The sequence below is a fragment of the Gobio gobio genome, assembly GCF_949357685.1.
Source record: "Gobio gobio genome assembly, chromosome: 8".
In the NCBI taxonomy this organism is placed as follows: domain Eukaryota; kingdom Metazoa; phylum Chordata; class Actinopteri; order Cypriniformes; family Gobionidae; genus Gobio; species Gobio gobio.
Window position 1 is genome coordinate 18,360,398 of NC_137114.1, and position 22,069 is coordinate 18,382,466.

General features: G+C 43.3%; 1 protein-coding gene across 20 annotated transcripts in view; it reads left to right on the forward strand.

Annotated features, from left to right (window-relative positions):
* The window catches only part of LOC307130835 (uncharacterized protein), a 154,349-nt gene that overhangs the window by 84,239 nt on the left and 48,041 nt on the right, over positions 1 to 22,069 (forward strand). For 19 of the 20 annotated variants that reach the window (XM_079824060.1, XM_079824065.1, XM_079824070.1 and 16 more), the window contains 5 exons: positions 3,398 to 3,811; positions 10,913 to 11,368; positions 15,691 to 16,134; positions 17,338 to 17,772; positions 19,988 to 20,401. In XM_079824060.1, coding sequence (XP_079680186.1) covers positions 3,398 to 3,811; positions 10,913 to 11,368; positions 15,691 to 16,134; positions 17,338 to 17,772; positions 19,988 to 20,401 — 2,163 coding nt within the window. The remainder of the gene's footprint in view (positions 1 to 3,397; positions 3,812 to 10,912; positions 11,369 to 15,690; positions 16,135 to 17,337; positions 17,773 to 19,987; positions 20,402 to 22,069) is intronic. The other variant, XM_079824072.1, reaches the window with a different exon arrangement.

Sequence of the window (22,069 nt, forward strand, 5' to 3'; positions counted from 1 at the left end):
CCAAAAAAAAAATTCATGTCCATGCACTTGAACGTAGATTTAAGGGGTCTTGACATGATGTTTGTGATTATTTAAAGGTCCCATGGCATGGCATTTTTCTATTATTTTATAATGTTTCCTGAGGTGTACTTATATTGTTAGTATGATTTTTACATCATAAAATGTCATAATTTAGAAATAAAAACGCCCACTGTTGTGATTGGCTGACATCTTTGCATTTGATATGAGCGGAGGGGGCGTGGTTTAATGAGGTCTACGAGGCATGAGCAGGCACGAGCTGCTGCCAGAGAGATGGATGGACCTGAGTTCACTTCACATCGGTTCTGTCAGTCTCAGTTCAGTGAACTGTTTTAGTTACAGCATATACTTCAGGTTATTAGTCTATTTTTAGTCGGAGGGACTGTCACTCATGTCAGAAAGTTAGTAACTTTAGTAAATGATGGATCAGCGCTGACTGGAGTCGCAAACCATTTAGAACGATTCAGTCCGATTTGGTGTACTGATTCGGTTCAATAAAAAGAACCGGTTCAAAAGAAAGATCGTTCGCGAACCGGACATCACTAATGTACCAGAGACTGAGCTCAGCGATTGCTAACAAAGTTATTTATAGTAACTACTGAGTTATGAGAGCACTGTCAGTCAGCGCGAGTTTATTGTGTTTGTATTTGAGAGTTCTGAATAAACACGAGTCCCAGTCACGCCGAGTCCGTCTTCATTATTACCAACTTTGTAACACATGCAAAGTACCATTACAGCTGTCGAGATGAACGAGTTATGAGTAAGTGTTGATAATACCATTATTTTTAGATATGTTCCTATCATATGGAAAGCGTCAGTGACGCGCATTGAGTACACAGCGCAAACAAAGACACAACAGCAGTAATCAAATGTAATCCAGTTTATTGTGGGGAAAGCTGGCTAGCCTAGCCGGATACCCTCACGCTTACCCCCCGTCTGCTTAATCTCGCGCCGCGTTTGGTGCCTCCGCTGTGGGCCAGATGCAGTACTGGGGGTCGGGGATGTTGAAGGCCGAGCTTCGGCGTGTTTGAGGTTTATCTCTAAAGATGTGGCTCTGCTGATGTTGAGCAGAAACGACTGTATGCACATTGTAGAACAGATAGACGCGACGAGGACGTACAAAAACACTGACTCACAAGATAGAAAACACGAAAACACCGTTCTGTCAGGAGAGAGAGAAGCCGCAGTGTGTGCACGAATAATAAATAATTAGCTACACATAAGAAATCACTGATCACAGATCAGAAGGAACTGAAAAAAAGACTTCTGTTTTCGTTTGTACATCCAAACACTGAGAAACTGCCAGCGTTCACTCGTTCACAAGCAATGATCTCTCGAGCGCTTGCATGGGTGTGCCAGATTCTCTGGGCGGAGGAAAGGGAGGAAACCGTTCCTGCTTGGACGTCAAACCAGGAGACTTCAGGATTGGCTCGTCTGGCCTGTCATTTTCTCAAAGGCAGAGAAAGACAGCCAGAACTCGGGTTTACACCGATCAACATTTCTATCCACTTGGGGACAATATTCAGGCTAGGGGAACTCATATTAATGTTGAAAAACCTCATAAAATTAAAATTTCATGCCATGGGACCTTTAATATGTAAAATTTGAAATACCGTCATATATTAAAAAAATATATATTTTCAACCCTCATTTTGACCTTTTGTCACAAACACTTTGGTTAAATGCCACATCTCCTTTAAGGCTTGTCAGTAAACGGCCACTGTTATGATTGGCTGGTCATTTCATAGGAAAAAGTATCAGTGCCTCCACTATTGCACGTGAGTGTTTTGAAAACATTATCCATAAATATTAAACCGTAATTTGTAAATAAAAAAAACATTTTTAATTTGTTTACATTTGTTCTTTTATGAAACTATTTACTAGCTCTTTACGATGGGCTGCTGTCAGATCCAATAGAGTTAGCATTGCTCTATCTTTCATTAAAAGTTTCTTTGCAAACTCTGCATTAAATTGTGCCTGATTACAAAACCAAGTCTGTGGGGAAACGGTCAGAACAAACATAATCTTCCAACACAATCCTAGACATCATTAAGAAATAATCCATCCATTCGTTCCTGATGCTGGAGTCTTCAGAAGGCTGAATCTCTTAATCTTTAACTAGTTTAAATCTTGCAGTAAGCTTTAGGTGCCTGTTAACATGAGTTCCTCTATGGTCTTGGTGACCTGCTCTCTCTTTCTTGTCATGTCATTGTTCACAGGTTACCAATATGATATGGTAATGTAGGCATTGATGTGTTGTTGAGGAGGTGTTCAGATGAAAATATCTACCATAGTCTAATATCACTATGTGGAGGAAGCTTGATTTCAACTTATGCCAATTTTTGGGGGGGTCTAAAAAGTTTTTTTAAAAGTACAATGACATCTTGTATTTCAAAAGATCAAAGAAAATTTGGTTCCTCATTCCATAAATGCTTTATTGGTCAACAAACATAATATTTTGGCTGATTCACCAGAGAAAATTCAGCCCCACTAATTTTGACCTTGGTAACTAGAGATGTATGATTTAGACCAAGAAGTCTCAGCTGGCAATACCACTTACACTGTTGGTCTTGTGTTGTGGTGGCTAACAACGGGAGCTGGCAAGTGCACCCCTTCACATCTGTTTGTGATCAGCGGTTCTCTGTGCCTGAGTTCATAATGTTTTCTTCCACACAGCGAGACTGACAGCTGATATGTGGATATATTTTGTTTTATATCTGGGGGAAATGGAATTGGTTGTCAACACTGTAAAAAAAAAAATTCAGGTCTCCAATTGAATATTTTTTAGTGACCGATCAAATCAAAAATATTCAGTTGGCCAAATTGAACTTCTGTGAATTTATGCAATTTAATTCACAGAAATTCAATTTTGCCAATTAAAAAATGTAGATGTGATCAGTCACTAGAACATTTTCAATTGGAGACCTGATTTTTTTTTTTACAGTGAATGTAAATGCAGCCAAAGTGTTTACTGATACATCAGTAATGGTGGAGCAACCGTCTGTCTGACAAAGATTTACTTTAACATCAACTGAATCTGTTAATAATTTTACATTTGTGGTTTCAGGAAATTTAAATTACTATATTTGTTTCCCAATGTTTCACTGTTTATTTGCAGTTATGCACTCTTTTTTGTTGTTTGAAAATGTAATTGATTTCAACCATATAATTGTTGATATTTTGCCAGAAAAAATGCAATTTTACCACAGGGCAAAACTGACAACTAAAGATAATTATAAAAACATCTGTTCATCACTTTTCACTGTTCAATTACACTAACCTTGGATATTATTTGACAAACTGTTTGATTAATTTCAAGAATCTTTATTTGTTTCCTTTTGTCATCTCTCTGACTGAATCTTGTTCATTCTATCTTTAGATTTATTAAACCACAGAATAAAACAGCTGAATCATGGGAGAAAGGAAAGAGATTATTCATACTGGATTTGTGTCTGCAAGCTGCTCTCCATCAGAAAGAGACAATAGAAGAAACTGTGAAGAAACTGCTGTCATCTGTGAATTATGAGAGATGTGATTTCCTGCTGGATCTGTGGTCACATGTGAAGGACTATGAGACTCAAACAGGCAGGAGTGTCCTTCCAGCATTACAGTCAGTTTATCAGTCAGCTCCTGCAGTCTGGACCATAAACCTCTCAGAGAGAAAGAGCTCCATCCTCCTAGAAGTGCTGAAACTACAAACAGAGAAGAAACCAGTAGAGCTGAGAGACTGGACAGATGAAGAGAGTGAAGTGAGGGGATTCCTCCAGTGTCTGCCCTACATCTCACAGCTCAGGTGAGAGTTTTATGGGGAACAGACCACCCATGCTTGTTTATTGTATTCAGTGCTCACAGTCACGATAGAATTCATGTAATGTAATTAACTTAAATATATATTAAACAATATGTGTGTGAATATGAAACAGATTGAATTGCATATCAGAAACCCTATATTGACACGTGGTTTTGTCAGCAGCAGTTGTGTTTTACTTGTAAGATCTGTTGTTGAAATCCTGCTCTCACCCTCATTCAGTCAGTTTGTCTTTGCTTGAGAGTGATTGTGTTCATGTTTATTTTGTAGCAGCTAAAATCCATTATCTAGGTTTGTTAGTTTCTCTTTAGAAAGGTATTTACATGACATTTGAAATTATGAATAATCGCTTCAGCCCGACTGAAATCAAACATGTGAAGTATGTGAATGTGATTACTGATGTGATCATACACAGGACAAAACTGCACTCGACTTTAATGAAGCTCTAGATAAAGCATTTACTGTTGTGATAATCAGCAGACAAACACAGTGTAAAAACTGCCGCAGTTCTACCTTCATATCAACTGATTCAATGACTTAAATCATTTTGATTTAAATGAAATCATACTTTTTAGAAACCTGAGACAAAAACAATCCCAGAAAAGCCTAATTCTAGAAATACTTAATTTAATAATATAACAGAGAAACCCTCTTGTTCCCTTTCAGTCGGTCACTACGACGTACGTCGGTAATAACCGACGAATTGGGATCACTTCAGAGAGCCCCTATCAGCTTCGAGAACTTAAGAACAGGCCAATGAACAATTGGCGTGCAAGATTTGCATCTCGCGCTCCGCCCCGCGCCGCGGGTATAAACAGGAAGCGAGAGCATCGCACTGACGTCATTCACTTCGGAGCCTAACCGGCGTTTGAAGTTTGCAGACTGCTTCCTGACTATTCAGCGAAGATTACTAAACAAGAACAGAGAGAAGAGGATCGTGTGTGTTGGTGTGACGGCGCTTTCCAGCGGGACCGCGAACTCGAAGCTGCAAGGAACAACTGCTGTTATCACAGCAAAAACAGCTTGTTGGTATCGGTGGGCGTTCCTTTTGAGTGCAAACACAGGCTGCACTATCCCCTGTGTGTTGCCGCGGTTTCCCTGGGTGCTTCAGCACTCTCTTAAAAGAGCGATTTCCTCACAAAAAGAGCAACACGGGTGTGACACTGCGTCTTTTTCAAGATGTCATTCCACCCGTGCGTTTCTGGATGCGGTCGTTCCCTCTCGCCCGCTGACGGCCACACACACTGCATCACGTGCCTGGGCTTACAGCACGCTGAGGCAGCGTTTGTGAATAGCTCGTGTTCTCACTGCGGGAACATGACTATTGCGGTGCTTAGGTCGAGACTCTCCTACCTTCGGGAAGGCGGAGTCCCCCTCCCCATACCTCGATCTAGAGCTATCCCTAACCAGGATAGACCTACTTCGACGGATGGCCGGGGTGATCTGAGGATTACGTTCAGGCCAAACCCGCCTAGTGTCCAAGCTACGCAGGTCCCTGAACCCTCTCAAGCACCGCTGCCGGTGGCGCCACCGGAAGAGATCGCTGGTCCCGCCCACGGGCGCCCAGTCATCTCTTTCGGAGCGCCCGCGGACGAGCAGATGTCGATCGCAGCATCGGAGGGGGAGTTCCAGTCCTCAGAGGATGAGGATTCAGCTGTACTGCCTCCCTCTGGGAGAGTGGCAACGGCTAAGTCGGACCCTGAGTTGACGGCTATGCTTTCCCGGGCCGCCGAAAAGGTCGGGCTTGTGTGGAACCCTCCACCACGTCCCGAACCTTCTAGGTTGGATGATTGGTTCCTGGGGGGGGGTCGCGCTGGTTCTCAGCGTCCCGCCCCAGTGCCATTCTTCCCGGAGGTGCATGAGGAGCTTTCCAGGTCGTGGACGACACCCTTCAGTGCCAGAAACAGACCTGGAGGCTCCTCCCTCCTCACTACCCTTGATGGTGGACAGGCCAAGGGTTACGAGAGGATCCCGCCAGTCGAACGCGCCGTCGCGATGCAGCTGCGTCCGGCGACCGCCTCCGAGTGGCGTGGTGATCCTCGTCTCCCGTCCAAAGCCTGTAGGTTTTCGTCCAGTCTAACTGCGAAGGCCTACAGGTCCTGCGGACAGGCCGCGTCTGCCTTGCATGCCATGGCGTTGCTTCAGGTGCACCAAGCCCAGGCACTCATGGACATGCACGAGGGTAGGTCTGACCCAGAGCTCCTCCGGGAGCTCCGGGCGGCGACGGACCTCGCCCTCCGGGCGACGAAAGTTACCGCCCGTTCCGTGGGTCAGGCGATGTCCACCTTAGTGGTCCAGGAACGGCATCTCTGGCTCAACCTGGCCGACATGAGGGAGACTGACAAGAACCGGTTCCTGGACTCCCCCATATCGTCGGCCGGGTTGTTCGGCGACGCGGTCGAGAATTTCGCCCAGCAGTTCTCGGCCGCCCAGAAGCAGACGGAGGCCATCAAGCATATCCTGCACCGGCGGCCCGCTGCTGCCTCCACCCAGCCGCCGGCTGCAGCGCCTCCGCCTGCCCGTCGCCGAGGACGTCCTCCTGCGGCCGCCCCCGCTCCCGCCCCAGCCCAGCAGCAGCCTTCCACCGGTCGTGGGCGTGGAGCCGGTCGCGGGAAGAACGTCCAGCCCGCTCAGGCCGCTGCCAAGCCAGGTGGCAAGCGCCGTCGGAAGAGACCCTGAGACGGGCCGCCCAGAGATGGAGGAAACTGCTCTTCGGGAGATGGCTGCAGCACCACTCCTTCCCCCGGTGGAGGGCCGGGGGAACCCCATTGTATTTTCTGTTCCGCCACTGGCCCCAGTGCCAGTGGCACCCAAATTTTCAATAAAAGAGCAGTTTCTAACATCTCTGGGTGCCAAGAGAGCGCGTCTGACGGTATGCGACGCTACCATGCCTCGTACCCCTCAGACACCTCTCTCCTCGCCAACAGGGGGCGTCGGTTGTGCGGACGCACACAAAGTGCCTCCCCACGCTCGCCCGTCCCCTCAGCGGATGCAGGTCGTGTGTCAGACCCAGACCCCTGCACGGACCACTCCCATGTCGTCCTGGGGCCCCTGCGTTCCGCTGCGCTGCCCCGCTCCGGGTACGTCCGTGGTGCCGATGGTCCCGCTTGCTCGGTCTCTGGGGGCCTGGCTAGCGCTCCCCGACCCGTCTCGCTGGATCATCCGCACCATCAGACTCGGCTATGCGATTCAGTTCGCCCGGCGTCCCCCGAAGTTCAGGGGTGTCCACTTCACTTCTATACCGAAGGAGGGCGCCCCTGTGCTTCAGGCGGAGATCGCTGTCCTATTGGCGAAGGACGCGATAGAGCCGGTCCCTCCAGCCGATATGAAGTCCGGGTTCTACAGCCCGTACTTCATTGTACCCAAGAAAGGTGGCGGGTTACGACCGATCCTGGACCTGCGTTACCTGAACCGCTCCCTCCACAGGATGCCGTTCCGAATGTTAACCCAGAAACGCATCTTCAGATGCATCCGTCCCCAGGATTGGTTTGCAGCGATCGACCTGAAGGACGCGTACTTTCATGTCTCGATTCTCCCTCGACACAGACCGTTTCTACGCTTTGCTTTCGACGGACGGGCATACCAGTACAAAGTCCTACCCTTCGGGTTGTCCCTGTCGCCCCGTGTCTTCACGAAAGTCGCGGAGGCGGCCATTGCTCCCATGAGAGAGCGTGGTGTTCGCATCCTCAACTATCTCGACGACTGGCTGATTCTTGCCCAGTCGCGGGAGCAGTTGTGCGAACACAGGGACATGGTGCTCCGGCACCTCAGCCAGTTGGGTCTTCGGGTCAACTGGGAGAAGAGCAAACTCTGTCCCGTACAGAGGATCTCTTTTCTCGGGATGGAGATCGACTCGGTCGCCATGACTGCGTGCCTCACAGAGGAGCGCGTCCAGTCGGTGCTGAGCTGCTTGAGTACGCTCAAACGCAGTACAGCGGTTCCACTGAAACATTTTCAGAGGCTCCTGGGGCATATGGCAGCAGCAGCCGCAGTAACGCCGCTAGGGCTGCTCCATATGAGACCGCTTCAGCACTGGCTACACGACCGAGTCCCGAGATGGGCGTGGCACAGCGGGTCCCTCCGTGTCCAAGTGACGCCGAGATGCCGCCAAACCCTCACCCCGTGGTCGGACCCTTCGTTTCTACGGGCAGGAGTGCCTCTAGAACAAGTGTCCAGGCATCATGTTGTCTCCACGGATGCCTCACCCACGGGGTGGGGTGCCACGTACAACGGGCTTGCAGTATCGGGTCTGTGGACGGGGCCCCAACTGCAATGGCATATCAATTGCCTAGAGTTGCTGGCAGTTCGTCTTGCTCTCAGCCGCCTCAAAGGGCCGCTCAAAGACAAGCACGTTCTGGTCCGGACGGACAGCACGACGGCCGTTGCGTACATCAACAAACAGGGTGGTCTACGCTCCCGCCGTTTGTCCCAACTCGCCCGCCATCTCCTCCTGTGGAGTCAGAAGCATCTGAGGTCCCTTCGTGCTATCCACATTCCGGGCCTGCTCAACCGTGCGGCCGACGAGCTGTCACGGTTGCCAGTGCTTCCCGGAGAGTGGCGACTCCACCCCCAGGTGGTCCAGCTGATTTGGAGTCGCTTTGGGGCCGCACAGATCGATCTGTTTGCCGCCCACGACACGACCCACTGCCAGTTGTTCTATTCCCTGTCCGAGGGGACCCTCGGCACGGATGCACTGGCACACAGCTGGCCCCGGGCTCTGCGCAAATATGCGTTTCCCCCAGTGAGCCTTCTTGCACAGACACTGTGCAAGGTCAGGGAGGACGAGGAGCAACTCCTCTTGGTAGCTCCGTACTGGCCCAACAGGACGTGGTTCCCGGAACTAGTGCTCCTCGCGACAGCACCTCCTTGGCCCATTCCTCTGAGGCAGGACCTTCTGTCTCAGAGACGGGGCACCCTATGGCACCCGCGTCCAGACCTCTGGAAACTCCATGTCTGGTCCCTGGACGGGACGCGGAGGTTCTAGGTGACCTACCGCAAGCGGTAGTCGACACCATCGCTTCCGCCAGAGCCCCCTCTACGAGACGGCTTTATGCGTTGAAGTGGAACCTGTTCGTCGACTGGTGCTCTTCTCGCCGAGAAGACCCCCGGAAATGTTCGATCGGATCTGTGCTATCTTTTCTTCAAGACGGGTTGGAGAGAAGGCTGTCTCCCTCCACCCTCAAGGTATATGTTGCCGCCATCACCGCAAGCCATGACCTCGTTAATGGTGAGTCCTTAGGCAAGCATGATCTGATCGTCAGGTTCCTAAGGGGAGCGAGGAGATTAAATCCTCCTCGCCCTTCTTCTATACCCTCTTGGGACTTGACTCTGGTGCTGACCGCACTTCAGAGGGCGCCCTTCGAGCCTTTACAGTCAGTAGAGCTTAAGATCTTGTCTCTAAAGACAGTACTCCTGATTGCATTGGCCTCAGTTAAGAGGGTAGGGGACCTGCAGGCATTTTCGGTCGACGATTCGTGCCTGGAATTCGGGCCGGGTGATTCTCAGGTAACCCTGAGACCCCGGCCTGGATATGTGCCCAAGGTTCCCACTACTCCCTTCCGGGACCAAGTGGTGAGCCTGCAAGCGCTGCCTTCGGAGGAGGCAGACCCAGCCCTAGCTTTGCTCTGTCCCGTCCGTGCTCTCCGGACTTACGTGGACAGAACGCAAAGCTTCAGGACCTCAGAGCAGCTCTTCGTCTGTTACGGAGGACAGCAGAAGGGAAAGGCTGTCTCCAAGCAGAGGATGGCCCACTGGATAGTGGATGCCATCGTCTTGGCGTATGAATCCCAAGACGTGCCCTGCCCGCTCGGGGTTAGAGCTCACTCCACCAGGGGTGTTGCTTCTTCCTGGGCGCTGGCTCGTGGCGCCTCGCTGACAGACATTTGTAGAGCTGCGGGCTGGGCGACACCCAACACGTTCGCTAGGTTTTATAGCCTGCGTGTAGAGCCGGTGGCTTCTCGTGTGCTCGCTTCCCATAGTCAGCTTCACTGAAGTGCCCGTTCTAGTGTCGGCTTGCTGCGCCATTCCCTTCCCCTGGAACGGATACGTGCGCTTATTTTCTCCAGTCGAGTTCCCCAGGATTGGCGAACCCTGTTGAGTCCTCCGCACCCCTCGGCAGTCGGATGTTGCGGAGCGTCCGACGCCAGGTCTGGCACTCGTATGCTTTGGTGGAACTTGTGTCAGGCTGGGTTCCGTATGTCGTGACCCCTACGGCGGTCCCATACGTGTATCTCCACGGTTCAGCTCCCTACGGCGAGCTCGTGTCTTTCCCTTGGCAGAGTTCTCTGCCGTCTCAGTACGGTGTCGTCCCCCGCCTGCATTAGGCCGGGGCCTCCCCTGGGACTTCCGTATGTTGTGCTGCCCACGGCCAGCCCATACGTATTCTTCCACATGGTAACTCCCTCCGGGCATGATGTGGCTCCCGCAGCGTCCTTCGGGCACGCTTTCCCAGCGTTATCCAATCAAGTCTGCTGAATGGGTCTTGCGGAACAGCAGTATGACTCTTCTGGCGTGAATCTTCCCGCCCGCTTCAGAACGGGGTCTGAGGGGCTCTCGCTGGGCGCTGGAAGTGGTAGTAACTGTGGCGTTTTCCATAGGGATCCCAATTCGTCGGTTATTACCGACGTACGTCGTAGTGACCGACTGAAAGGGAACGTCTCGGTTACGTATGGTAACCCTCGTTCCCTGAAGGAGGGAACGGAGACGTACGTCCCGTCTCCACAGTTCCTTCCATCACTGCCTGGCCGGTCTCTGGTTAGGCTCCTCAGTGAAAAACGTCAGTGCGATGCTCTCGCTTCCTGTTTATACCCGCGGCGCGGGGCGGAGCGCGAGATGCAAATCTCGCACGCCAATTGTTCATTGGCCTGTTCTTAAGTTCTCGAAGCTGATAGGGGCTCTCTGAAGTGATCCCAATTCGTCGGTTATTACCGACGTACGTCTCCGTTCCCTCCTTCAGGGAACGAGGGTTACCATACGTAACCGAGACGATTCCGCTATAACAAACAATATATGGGGAAAAGAACTGCTCATTTATATGATGGATCACATACAGCTCTGGACATTAACATTCTCATTTTGTCTCCACAGTATTCATGAAAACGCTTTTGATTGTGAGATGGAGAAACGTGTTCAGTTTCTGCTGAATCTGACTGTTGCAGCTTCAAAGTGTGTTACAACTACAGGAGAGAATTTCATTGAGCTGTTAACATCTCTGTGCAGCTACAAATCATTTATCTGTTTTGATGATGATGACTATTATGATGAGCTTCAGATTTATCACTGTGATTTCCTGCTGGATCTGTGTTCACAAGTGAAGGACTATGAGACTCAAACAGGCAGGAGTGTCCTTCCAGCATTACAGTCAGTTTATCAGTCAGCTCCTGCAGTCTGGACCATAAACCTCTCAGAGAGAAAGAGCTCCATCCTCCTAGAAGTGCTGAAACTACAAACAGAGAAGAAACCAGTAGAGCTGAGAGACTGGACAGATGAAGAGAGTGAAGTGAGGGGATTCCTCCAGTGTCTGCCCTACATCTCACAGCTCAGGTGAGAGTTTTATGGGGAACAGACCACCCATGCTTGATTATTGTATGCAGTGCTCTCAATAAAATGTATGAAATTAATGTATATGTTGGGTAAACAGAACAGTCCAACCAAAACAATTTCAGACACCAGATATCATTTTTGATTTTTACTAGTGGGTGCAGGACACTATAGTTCATTTATGTAAGTGAGGATAGCAAAATAAACTGTGATGTATTATACCCAACAATTCTTCATACAGTGACTACCAGTAAAATTGGTAAGAATTTGAGACCAAAATTATTCAGACACTTTGACCTGACCGTGTTTTGCTGAAGTGTTTTTATTGAATTGCTAATGTGACCTTTTACAACAAAGACTCAACAAAATAAAGCATTGCTTGGTCATTGGTTGACCTAATTGTGTATTTAAATTGAACAGCTGATTTGTTGTGTTGATTGTAATCCATTACATACTTTTCTATCAAAGTCATCTGACATTATCCAGATGAATTAGTTCTGACACAGTTTAACTCTGAGTTCTGGTCATATTTTATTACCATTTTCTAAACTATAGCGAATAAACTGATAATGTGAAAACATGTTGAAGGTGTCTGAATACATTTTGGTTTGACAGTATATATGTGATTGTGAAACAGAATTCATAGTTTTCAGTCACGTGACTGTCGCTAGCACTGGAGGGCAAAACAGCCATAGAACTGCAGCACAAGCCTGTCAAATGTCCATCTTAAAAACAAAAATATATGAACAAGATGCAAGTTTTTGGCACTTGTGATCCATACACAGCACCTGCTGCAGTATTTCAATCAGTAAAAACAGCAGGACGTTTTTAAAACGCTTAACGTGAAAAACACTATTGGGTGAGTTGCACCAATAAGGATTAAATTAAGTTTAACGCTAATCAAGGATCTGTTGATCTGGGTTTTATTTTATATTGAGTTATGTTGCACCACTTAATTTTAAACACAGATTAACAACCCAGATAGCATGTATTCATTGAAACAATGTTGAGTCAGTGTTGATGCGTCAACGGCAATTACATTGAATTAACGTTACAGAATGATGTTGCTTTAGCATCACTCTTGCACTCTCAGTTAATGTTGAACCAATACTGATATTTTAACCACAAATCAATGGTAATATCATTGAATCAACTATGAACTTATGTTAGTTCAATAACACGTTTGCACCCACATTTGATGTTGGTGAACAAAAAAAATCAATGGTAATGTTATTGAGTCAACATTACACTATGATGGATTCTACATCATGGATGCTGAATCAATATAAAATACCAAGTTAATGTAGAAACAACATTTATATTTCAATGGTTCGTCAACAAATTTCTGACCATTTCAAAGTTTGGGGGAAACCTTTTCAAATATAAACTTCCCAGCTGCTCAGTCAATTTATTTTATTTAACAGTTTAACACAATCAATGACAAAAAAATATATAAAAGAGACATTCTTTAACAAAATAAAGGGGGAGAAATAGGACAAAAGCATTACAAACTTTAAAAATAAAATTAGCTTCAGAAGTCTGATGTCATTATAACTACAGGTGGTCCAACGGTTCAGGTTTTAAAAATCTGTCTTTCTGCCTCTTTTCCTTTGGGCTCTCTGAAATCTGGAAAAGAAAGGATGATATTACTTAAGAATGAGTCTATTCAGTTTTCCCACAGTCACATTCAAGAATATGACTGTGGGAAACTTTCCTGTAACTTTTCTGTAGCTCAAACAATAGAGCGTGGCGCTAGCAATGTCAAGGCCATGCGTTTGATTCCCAGGGAAAGCAAGAACTGAAAAAAAAAGTAAAATATGTACCTTGAATGCAATGTAAGTCGCTTTGGATAAAAGCGTCTGCCAAATGCATAAATGTAAATGTAAGAATGTTAACATACTAAACGCAACATAAACTTGAACAGCTGACAGCTGATTGGTTGATTGTAAATCATTACATACCTTTCTATCAAAGTCATCTGACATTATCCAGATGAATTAGTTCTGACACAGTTTAACTCTGAGTTCTGGTCATATTTTATTACCATTTTCTAAACTATAGCGAATAAACTGTGATAATGTGAAAACATGTTGAAGGTGTCTGAATACATTTTGGTTAGACAGTATATATGTGATTGTGAAACAGAATTCATAGTTTTCATTCACGTGACTGTCGCTAGCACTGGAGGGCAAAACAGCCATAGAACTGCAGCACAAGCCTGTCAAATGTCCATCTTAAAAACAAAAATATGTGAACAAGATGTAAGTTTTTGGCACTTGTGATCCATATACAGCACCTGCTGCAGTATTTCAATCAGTAAAAACAGCAGGACGTTTTTAAAACGCTTAACGTGAAAAACACTATTGGGTGAGTTGCACCAATAAGGATTAAATTAAGTTTAACGCTAATCAAGGATCTGTTGATCTGGGTTTTATTTTATATTGAGTTATGTTGCACCACTTAATTTTAAACACAGATTAACAACCCAGATAGCATGTATTCATTGAAACAATGTTGAGTCAGTGTTGACAAATAAATACATATAACAGATATTTATTTTACAGGATCACGGAATCCATTCATAAAAACGGAATGAATGGAATGAATGGCTCAGACGCGCGGTTTCGTTTAGCCTACAACTGCAGCACACGCGACGCTCGCCTTCACAATTCATTCACACAGAGACATAAAACATGCAGGATTCATATTTAAATAGCATTTTTGCCATTTAATATTCACATACACTAGTAGGCCTAGTCCATATCGCGATTTGATTGAAGTGTGCTGACTTGCATTGGATTTATTCATCCAAAATTTGACAAATTCCGTGTTAAATAGTAAATTCCATTTTTAATTTTAATTTAAACATTTTTAATTGAACTTTTAATAAATTGCTGTTAAATTAAACAAGTTTCATAATTTCAATTAATTAGACATGCTTTTTGATTAAAACAATTTAACATAACCATACAGAAAAAAAATATATATTTTTTTGGAATTTGAAAAAAAAATAAAAAACTGATCTACAAATGAAAAATATCATGCATCTGATGTTATAATTAAATACAGAGCAGCAGTGCGTATTATGTTTATCGTTTTAAATGGTGCTCACTCATTTCTGTGAAGGACCGAGTAGATGCACAGTACTTTCCACACAGACACACTTCATTTTTGGTTGAAATAATTCTTATGTGTGTAATAATTTCCTTCAGTCTATTTTAAATGTGTGGGGGTGGAGGGGTCGTGCAGCAGCAATCATCACAACAGTGAAAATTGTAAGTTTGTAAGTTGTAAAGTGTGCAATTGTATAGGGCCCCATTCCTATATTTTGCCTGGGGCCTCCAAATCACTAGATCCGCCCCTGCCTTATGCAGTGCCATCTGAAGGCTCAAAGGCCACATTACGTTTCTTGCCTTGCCCTACACGGACTGAGATTTCTCTGGATCCCCTGAATCTTTTCTTTATATTATATATTGTAGATGAAGAAAGACCTAAATTCTTTGCAATCTTACATTGAGAAATTTGATTTTTGAATTGTTTGGCAATTTTCTTGACACATAGTGGTGAGCCATGACCCATCTTTGCTTGCGAAGACTGAGATGCTCCTTTTATACCCAAACACAATCCCCTCACCTGTTACCAGTTCACCTGAATATTGTGGACTGTTTCAAAATAATTTAATATGGATATTCTAAAATCTTTTCACTTTTATTTTGCCTCTGTCCCAACTTTTTTCGAGTGTGTTGCAGCCATGAGCCATCAAAATCAAAATGTGTTTTTATTTCCAAAATACAATTAATTTGATCAGTGAAAACATTGTGTGTAAATGTGATTACTGATGATGTGACATAAAACACAAAACAGCACGCGACTTTAATGGAGCTCTAGATGAAGAGTTTACTGTCAAGTCAGATCACAGACACAGTGTAGAAACTGTCTGTCTGACGCAGGTTTACCTTCATATCAGCTCAATATATGCCAAATACATGTATTTGAAATCAATGGTTTAAGGAAATTAAGTTGCCGGTACTCAAACATTTTTTTTTATTCCAAAATATAGAAGCTATACAAGAATACTTTATTCACTAAATATTTAATTTCGGATTATATTTATAACACATCACTCTATACACAACCAGCCACCAATACTGAAATATAAACTGAATGAAGAGTTAAAACTGAATTGTGAATAAAATCACTCCACCAGCTTATGTTAATATATGTTTTTCTATTAATTAATAATAATTCATTGAGTCACTTTTTTCAATATTTTATATTCTCCTACACTGGACAATTAAGTGATAATTATGTGTGTGTCTCCACAGATTTTGTGACATTATCTACAGGAAGAGAGAAGCTGCTGTGAAGTTTCTGCTGAATCTGTTTGTTTCAACATCAGAGTTTGATGCAGATACAGAAGAAAATTATACTCAACTGTTCACATCTGTGTGCAGCTACACATCTTTCCCCTGCAGTGAAAACTATACTAACTGTCACTCTGATCAGTCTGATCTCCTGCTGGATCTGTGGTCACATGTGAAGGACTATGAGACTCAAACAGGCAGGAGTGTCCTTCCAGCATTACAGTCAGTTTATCCGTCAGCTCCTGCAGTCTGGATCATAGACCTCTCAGAGAGAAAGAGCTCCATCCTCCTAGAAGTGCTGAAACTCCAAACAGAGAAGAAACCAGTAGAGCTGAGAGACTGGACAGATGAAGAGAGTGAAGTGAGGGGATTCCTCCAGTGTCTGCCCTACATCTCACAGCTCGGGTGAGAGTTTTATGGGGAACAGACCACCCGTTATTGTTTATTTAGTGCTCACAATTAAATGTATGAAATGAATGTGTATGTTGGGTAGACAATACAAATGTGATTGTGAACCAGAATTGAAAACACTGAATTGAAGTGTGGTTTTGTCAACACCACAGCGGACGGTGGCATAAACTTAACTAGTCTTACAAGTTAGTCATCAATAACTGTTTTAAACCAGTTACATATAAAGTGGTGTAATTTGAATCTGAAAAGTAAGACTGATTACCAAAAAAGAATTGCTAGTTGGTCAGATTAGTTCTTATGACACAGTCTTAGCGGCTCTGTTTATGACAGTCGTGCTGTAAGTAGATCTGTTGTTCAAATCCTGCTCTCACTCTTGTTCAGTCAGTCTATAGAGATTGATTTTGTTCTATTATAGCAGCTTCATGCAGCTCACAGTACGTTTATATATGCGGTTGTAACCGAGCTACAGTGTGTTTCTGCATAGTCAAGCAGTCAATACAATCCTCATCTCTCTGTCCAAATTATACATGACACAATACATCATCAAATATTGTCAGGATTAAAAACATCACACATTACCCTTGACTTTCACAGTTAGTGCACAATGACGAGGCCGATTGTAGTGTGATTAACATGCTGGATGAAGCCGAGATACAGTCACATTATCTGTTGCCTGTTAATTCATCTTCAGAAACACCAAACCAGTACAATTTCAACTGGACTAAAAAAAATTGACGAAACAGGACAAAACAGCACTCGACTAGATTAAATGTTTTCTGTCAAGTCTGAACACAAACACAGTGTAGAAACGTTTTGTCTGACGCAGGTTTACCTTCATATCAACTCAATATGTGTTAGAAGCTATACAAAAATACTTAATTTACTAAATATTCAATTTAGGATTATATTTATAACACGTTAAAACTACATTGTGAGAAAAAAAATCAGTCCAGCTTATGTTCATATATGATTTTATATTAATTACTAATTCAATGAGTCACTTTTTTCAATATAAATATTCTGCTACACTGGACAATAAAGTGATAATTGTGTGTGTGTGTGTGTGTGTGTGTGTGTGTGTGTGTGTGTGTGTGTGTGTGTGTGTGTGTGTGTGTGTGTGTGTGTGTGTGTGTGTGTGTGTGTGTGTGTGTGTGTGTGTGTGTGTGTGTGTGTGTGTGTGTGTGTGTGTGTCCACAGATTTTATGAAATCTACAGGAAGAGAGAAGCTGCCGTGAAGTTTCTGCTGAATCTGTTTGTTTCAGCATCAGAGTTTGATGCAAATACAGAAGAAAATTACACTCAACTGTTAACATCAGTGTGCAGCTACACTTATTTCCCTAATAATCGTTCTTTGTGGACTGGGTATCAGCACTGTGATTTTCTTCTAGATCTGAGCTCACATGTGAAAGACTATGAGACTCAAACAGGCAGGAGTGTCCTTCCAGCATTACAGTCAGTTTATCAGTCAGCTCCTGCAGTCTTGATAAACCTCTCAGAGAGAAAGAGCTCCATCCTCCTAGAAGTGCTGAAACTCCAAACAGAGAAGAAACCAGTAGCTGTGATAGACTGGACAGATGAAGAGAGTGAAGTGAGGGGATTCCTCCAGTGTCTGCCCTACATCTCACAGCTCAGGTGAGAGTTTTATGGGAAAATTCCACTCAGTTTGATTCAGTTTTTTTTAATGTTGTCATTTATATGCATTAATAAATAATGTTGTTAGTTTAGATTAATTTGAAATATATTTACATCAGATCCATTAGTGATGGAAGCTTAATGTATATTGTTCTAATGTAGCTGAAGTTTTTGGCTGCGTTTATACTGTGAGACAGATCCAACGTTTTGATACCCAACCATTTTTTTTTTTCTACTGTTCACATTCACTTGAGATGGAACTGACTGAATTTACATTAATATTGATAAATTAATTAGATTAATTTTGATTAAAAATGAGCCAAAACACAATAGAGCAGAAAAGTAATGAACCCAAAAAAAAGATTTCATGTCCATGCACTTGAACGTAGATTTAAGGGGTCTTGACATGATGTTTGTGATTATTTAATATCTAAAATTTGAAATACCGTCATATATTCAAAAAATGTATTTTCAACCCTCATTTTGACCTTTTGTCACGAACACTTTGGTTAAATGCCACATCTCCTTTAAGGCTTGTCAGTAAACGGCCACTGTTATGATTGGCTGGTCATTTCATAGGAAAAAGCATCAGTCCCTCCACTATTGCACGTGAGTGTTTTGAAAACATTATCCATAAATATAAAACTGTAATTTGTAAATAAAAAAACATTTTGAATTTGTTTACATTTGTTCTTTTATGAAACTATTTACTAGCTCTTTACGATGGGCTGCTGTCAGATCCAATAGAGTTAGCATTGCTCTATCTTATTCTTTCATTAAAAGTTTCTTTGCAAACTCTGCATTAAATTGTGCCTGATTACAAAACCAAGTCTGTGGGGAAATGGTTAGAACAAATATAATCTTCCAACACGATCCTGACATGATTTAAAAATAAACCATGCATTTGTTCCATTCGAAGGCTGATGTTCCTTGACATCTTAATCTTTAACTAGTTTAAATCTTGCAGTAAGCTTTAGGCGCCTGTTAACATGAGTTCCTCTATGGTCTTGGTGACCTGCTCTCTCTTTCTTGTCATGTCATTGTTCACAGGTTACCAATATGATATGGTAATGTAGGCATTGGTGTGTTGTTGATGAGGTGTTCAGATGAAAATATCTACCATAGTCTAATATCTATGTGGAGGAAGCTTGATTTCAACTTATACCAATTTTTGGGGGGGTCTAAAAAGTTTTTTTAAAAGTACAATGACATCTTGTATTTCAAAAGATCAAAGAAAATGTGGTTCCTCATTCCATAAATGCTTTATTTGTCAACAAACATAATATTTTGGCTGATTCACCAGAGAAAAGGAAAAAATTCAGCCCCACTAACTTCGACCTTGGTAACTAGAGATGTATGATTTAGACCAAGAAGTCTCAGCTGGCAATACCACTTACACTGTTGGTCTTGTGTTGTGGAGGCTAACAACGGGAGCTGGCAAGTTCACCCCTTCACATCTGTTTGTGATCAGCGGTTCTCTGTGCCTGAGTTCATAATGTTTTCTTCCACACAGCGAGACTGACAGCTGATATGTGAATATATTTTATATTATATCTGGAGGGAAAATGGAATTGGTTGTCAACACTGTAAAAAAAAAAATCGGGTCTCCAATTGAATATTTTCTAGTGACCGATCAAATCAAAAATGTTCAGTTGGCCACATTGAATTTCTGTGAATTTATGCAATTTAATTCACAGAAATTCAATTTGGCCAATTAAAAAATGTAGATGTGATCAGTCACTAGAACATTTTCAATTGGAGACCTGATTTTTTTTTTTACAGTGAATGTAAATGCAGCCAAAGTGTTTACTGATACATCAGTAATGGTGGAGCAACCGTCTGTCTGACAAAGATTTACTTTAACATCAACTGAATCTGTTAATAATTTTACATTTGTGGTTTCGGGAAATTTAAATTACTATATTTGTTTCCCAATGTTTCACTGTTTATTTGCAGTTATGCACTCTTTTTTTTTTTGAAAATGTAATTGATTTCAACCATATAATTGTTGATATTTTGCAAGAAAAAATGCAATTTTACCACAGGGCAAAACTGACAACTAAAGATAATTATAAAAACATCTGTTCATCACTTTTCACTGTTCAATTACACTAACCTTGGATATTATTTGACAAACTGTTTGATTAATTTCAAGAATCTTTATTTGTTTCCTTTTGTCATCTCTCTGACTGAATCTTGTTCATTCTATCTTTAGATTTATTAAACCACAGAATAAAACAGCTGAATCATGGGAGAAAGGAAAGAGATTATTCATACTGGATTTGTGTCTGCAAGCTGCTCTCCATCAGAAAGAGACAATAGAAGAAACTGTGAAGAAACTGCTGTCATCTGTGAATTATGAGAGATGTGATTTCCTGCTGGATCTGTGGTCACATGTGAAGGACTATGAGACTCAAACAGGCAGGAGTGTCCTTCCAGCATTACAGTCAGTTTATCAGTCAGCTCCTGCAGTCTGGACCATAAACCTCTCAGAGAGAAAGAGCTCCATCCTCCTAGAAGTGCTGAAACTCCAAACAGAGAAGAAACCAGTAGAGCTGAGAGACTGGACAGATGAAGAGAGTGAAGTGAGGGGATTCCTCCAGTGTCTGCCCTACATCTCACAGCTCAGGTGAGAGTTTTATGGGGAACAGACCACCCATGCTTGTTCATTGTACTCAGTGCTTACAATGTAATTAATGTAATGCAATTAACTTAAATATTTATTCAACAATATGTATGTGGACATGAACTAGTGTTGAATTGCATATCATCACAAAAAAACGCTATATTGGCGTATGCAGGGACGAATGGCCCGCGCAGCCCACTTGAGGCAAAACTCTAATCTATAGCCTGCGCAGTCCCAGTGTCTCAGTGGTGTAAAAGCGCTCGTCAATGTAAAAATGTTTGCGATATCCAATCAAATTGAAGGAGGCGGGCTTTACTGTGCACAGCAGCCGAGCAGCGCGGTCGGCACCTGAATGCGAGCCGAGCTGAATATGGGTCAATGGCAGATGAGTCAAATTGCTTTAGCATGTGCACATGGCAGTATAAGTCTCTAAACAGTCCCAGTATAGGCTACGCCTCCACGTCAATGGTAGGGTAGACCGAGTACAGTTGGTACACTTTTTGCTTTTTCAGTTACCACACCAAAACTGAGGACTGAAAAGAAGTGATTTTTCATATGACATTTCCTTTACTTGTCTTCTAAAATATGAATAATTATTACCATCCATAAATAGGTCATATTTACCACAATTAGCTCATAAACACAAGAAGCGTTTTCGTTCCAACTGTACCCATGTCGGGTACAGTTGGAACAGTACCCGAGTACAGTTGAGACACCCATCCGTAATGCTGTAAAGCTGCCTAACCAATTCATTGAATTTGTAAAATACCTTTAAAATGAGAATTCAACAGTTTTTATTTCCATTCAGTATTTTATTTGATTATTTGTTAAGTTAAAAGTAGTTAATTAGTAAAACATTGAACAGTAATGGTAAACGGAGATACAATATTTAATTTCAGTTTATCCTTTTAATAGTAGGCTAGGCTAACAGTTCGGTTGAGTGACAGTAAAGCACATTGAACAATTGCAAACAATCAAATGCACAAAAATATCATATTAAACATAATAACAGTAAACATTGTGCAACTAAAGTGCATGTGCCGCAATAGGATTCTAGTGCGGGTACAATTGATACACTGCGTCTCAACTGTACCCCGCTGACCACCTCGCACATTTCTCTAGATTTTACGATGGTCTTGCATGACACACAGTCATGCAGTATGCCAGTTTTCAGAGCACAGATTAAGGTTTACGAAAATGTAAGTTAACTTTAACAGTCATGTAAGGATGAGAAGCTATTCAATGTGGAAGGGAGGTGGTGAAATGAAAAACTTCCCGTAGAAAAAAAACTTTCACCGATATCTTCGGACTGGAGAAGCACACGTACTTCAAATTTCCCAAGATCGAAGAGGGCGCTAATACGCATGTGCAAAGCAAATTTCACAGATCAGACTTGTTGAGCACGCAAGTTATTTGAGGTGTCTCAAATGTACCCCTGTACCAACTGTACTCGGTCTACCCTACCTTCACACACATGCAAATCACCCATGCCGTTTGCACTGATGCACCCCCATACCATGACAGATGTTTGCTTTTGCACCTGTCGCTGATGAAAGTCTGGATGGTCCCTGTCGTCTTTGGGTCTGAGAGAACTCAATGTCTGTTTTTCCCAAAAACAAGCTGAAACATGGACTCATCTGACCTCAGCACACATTTCCACTGTCTTTAAGA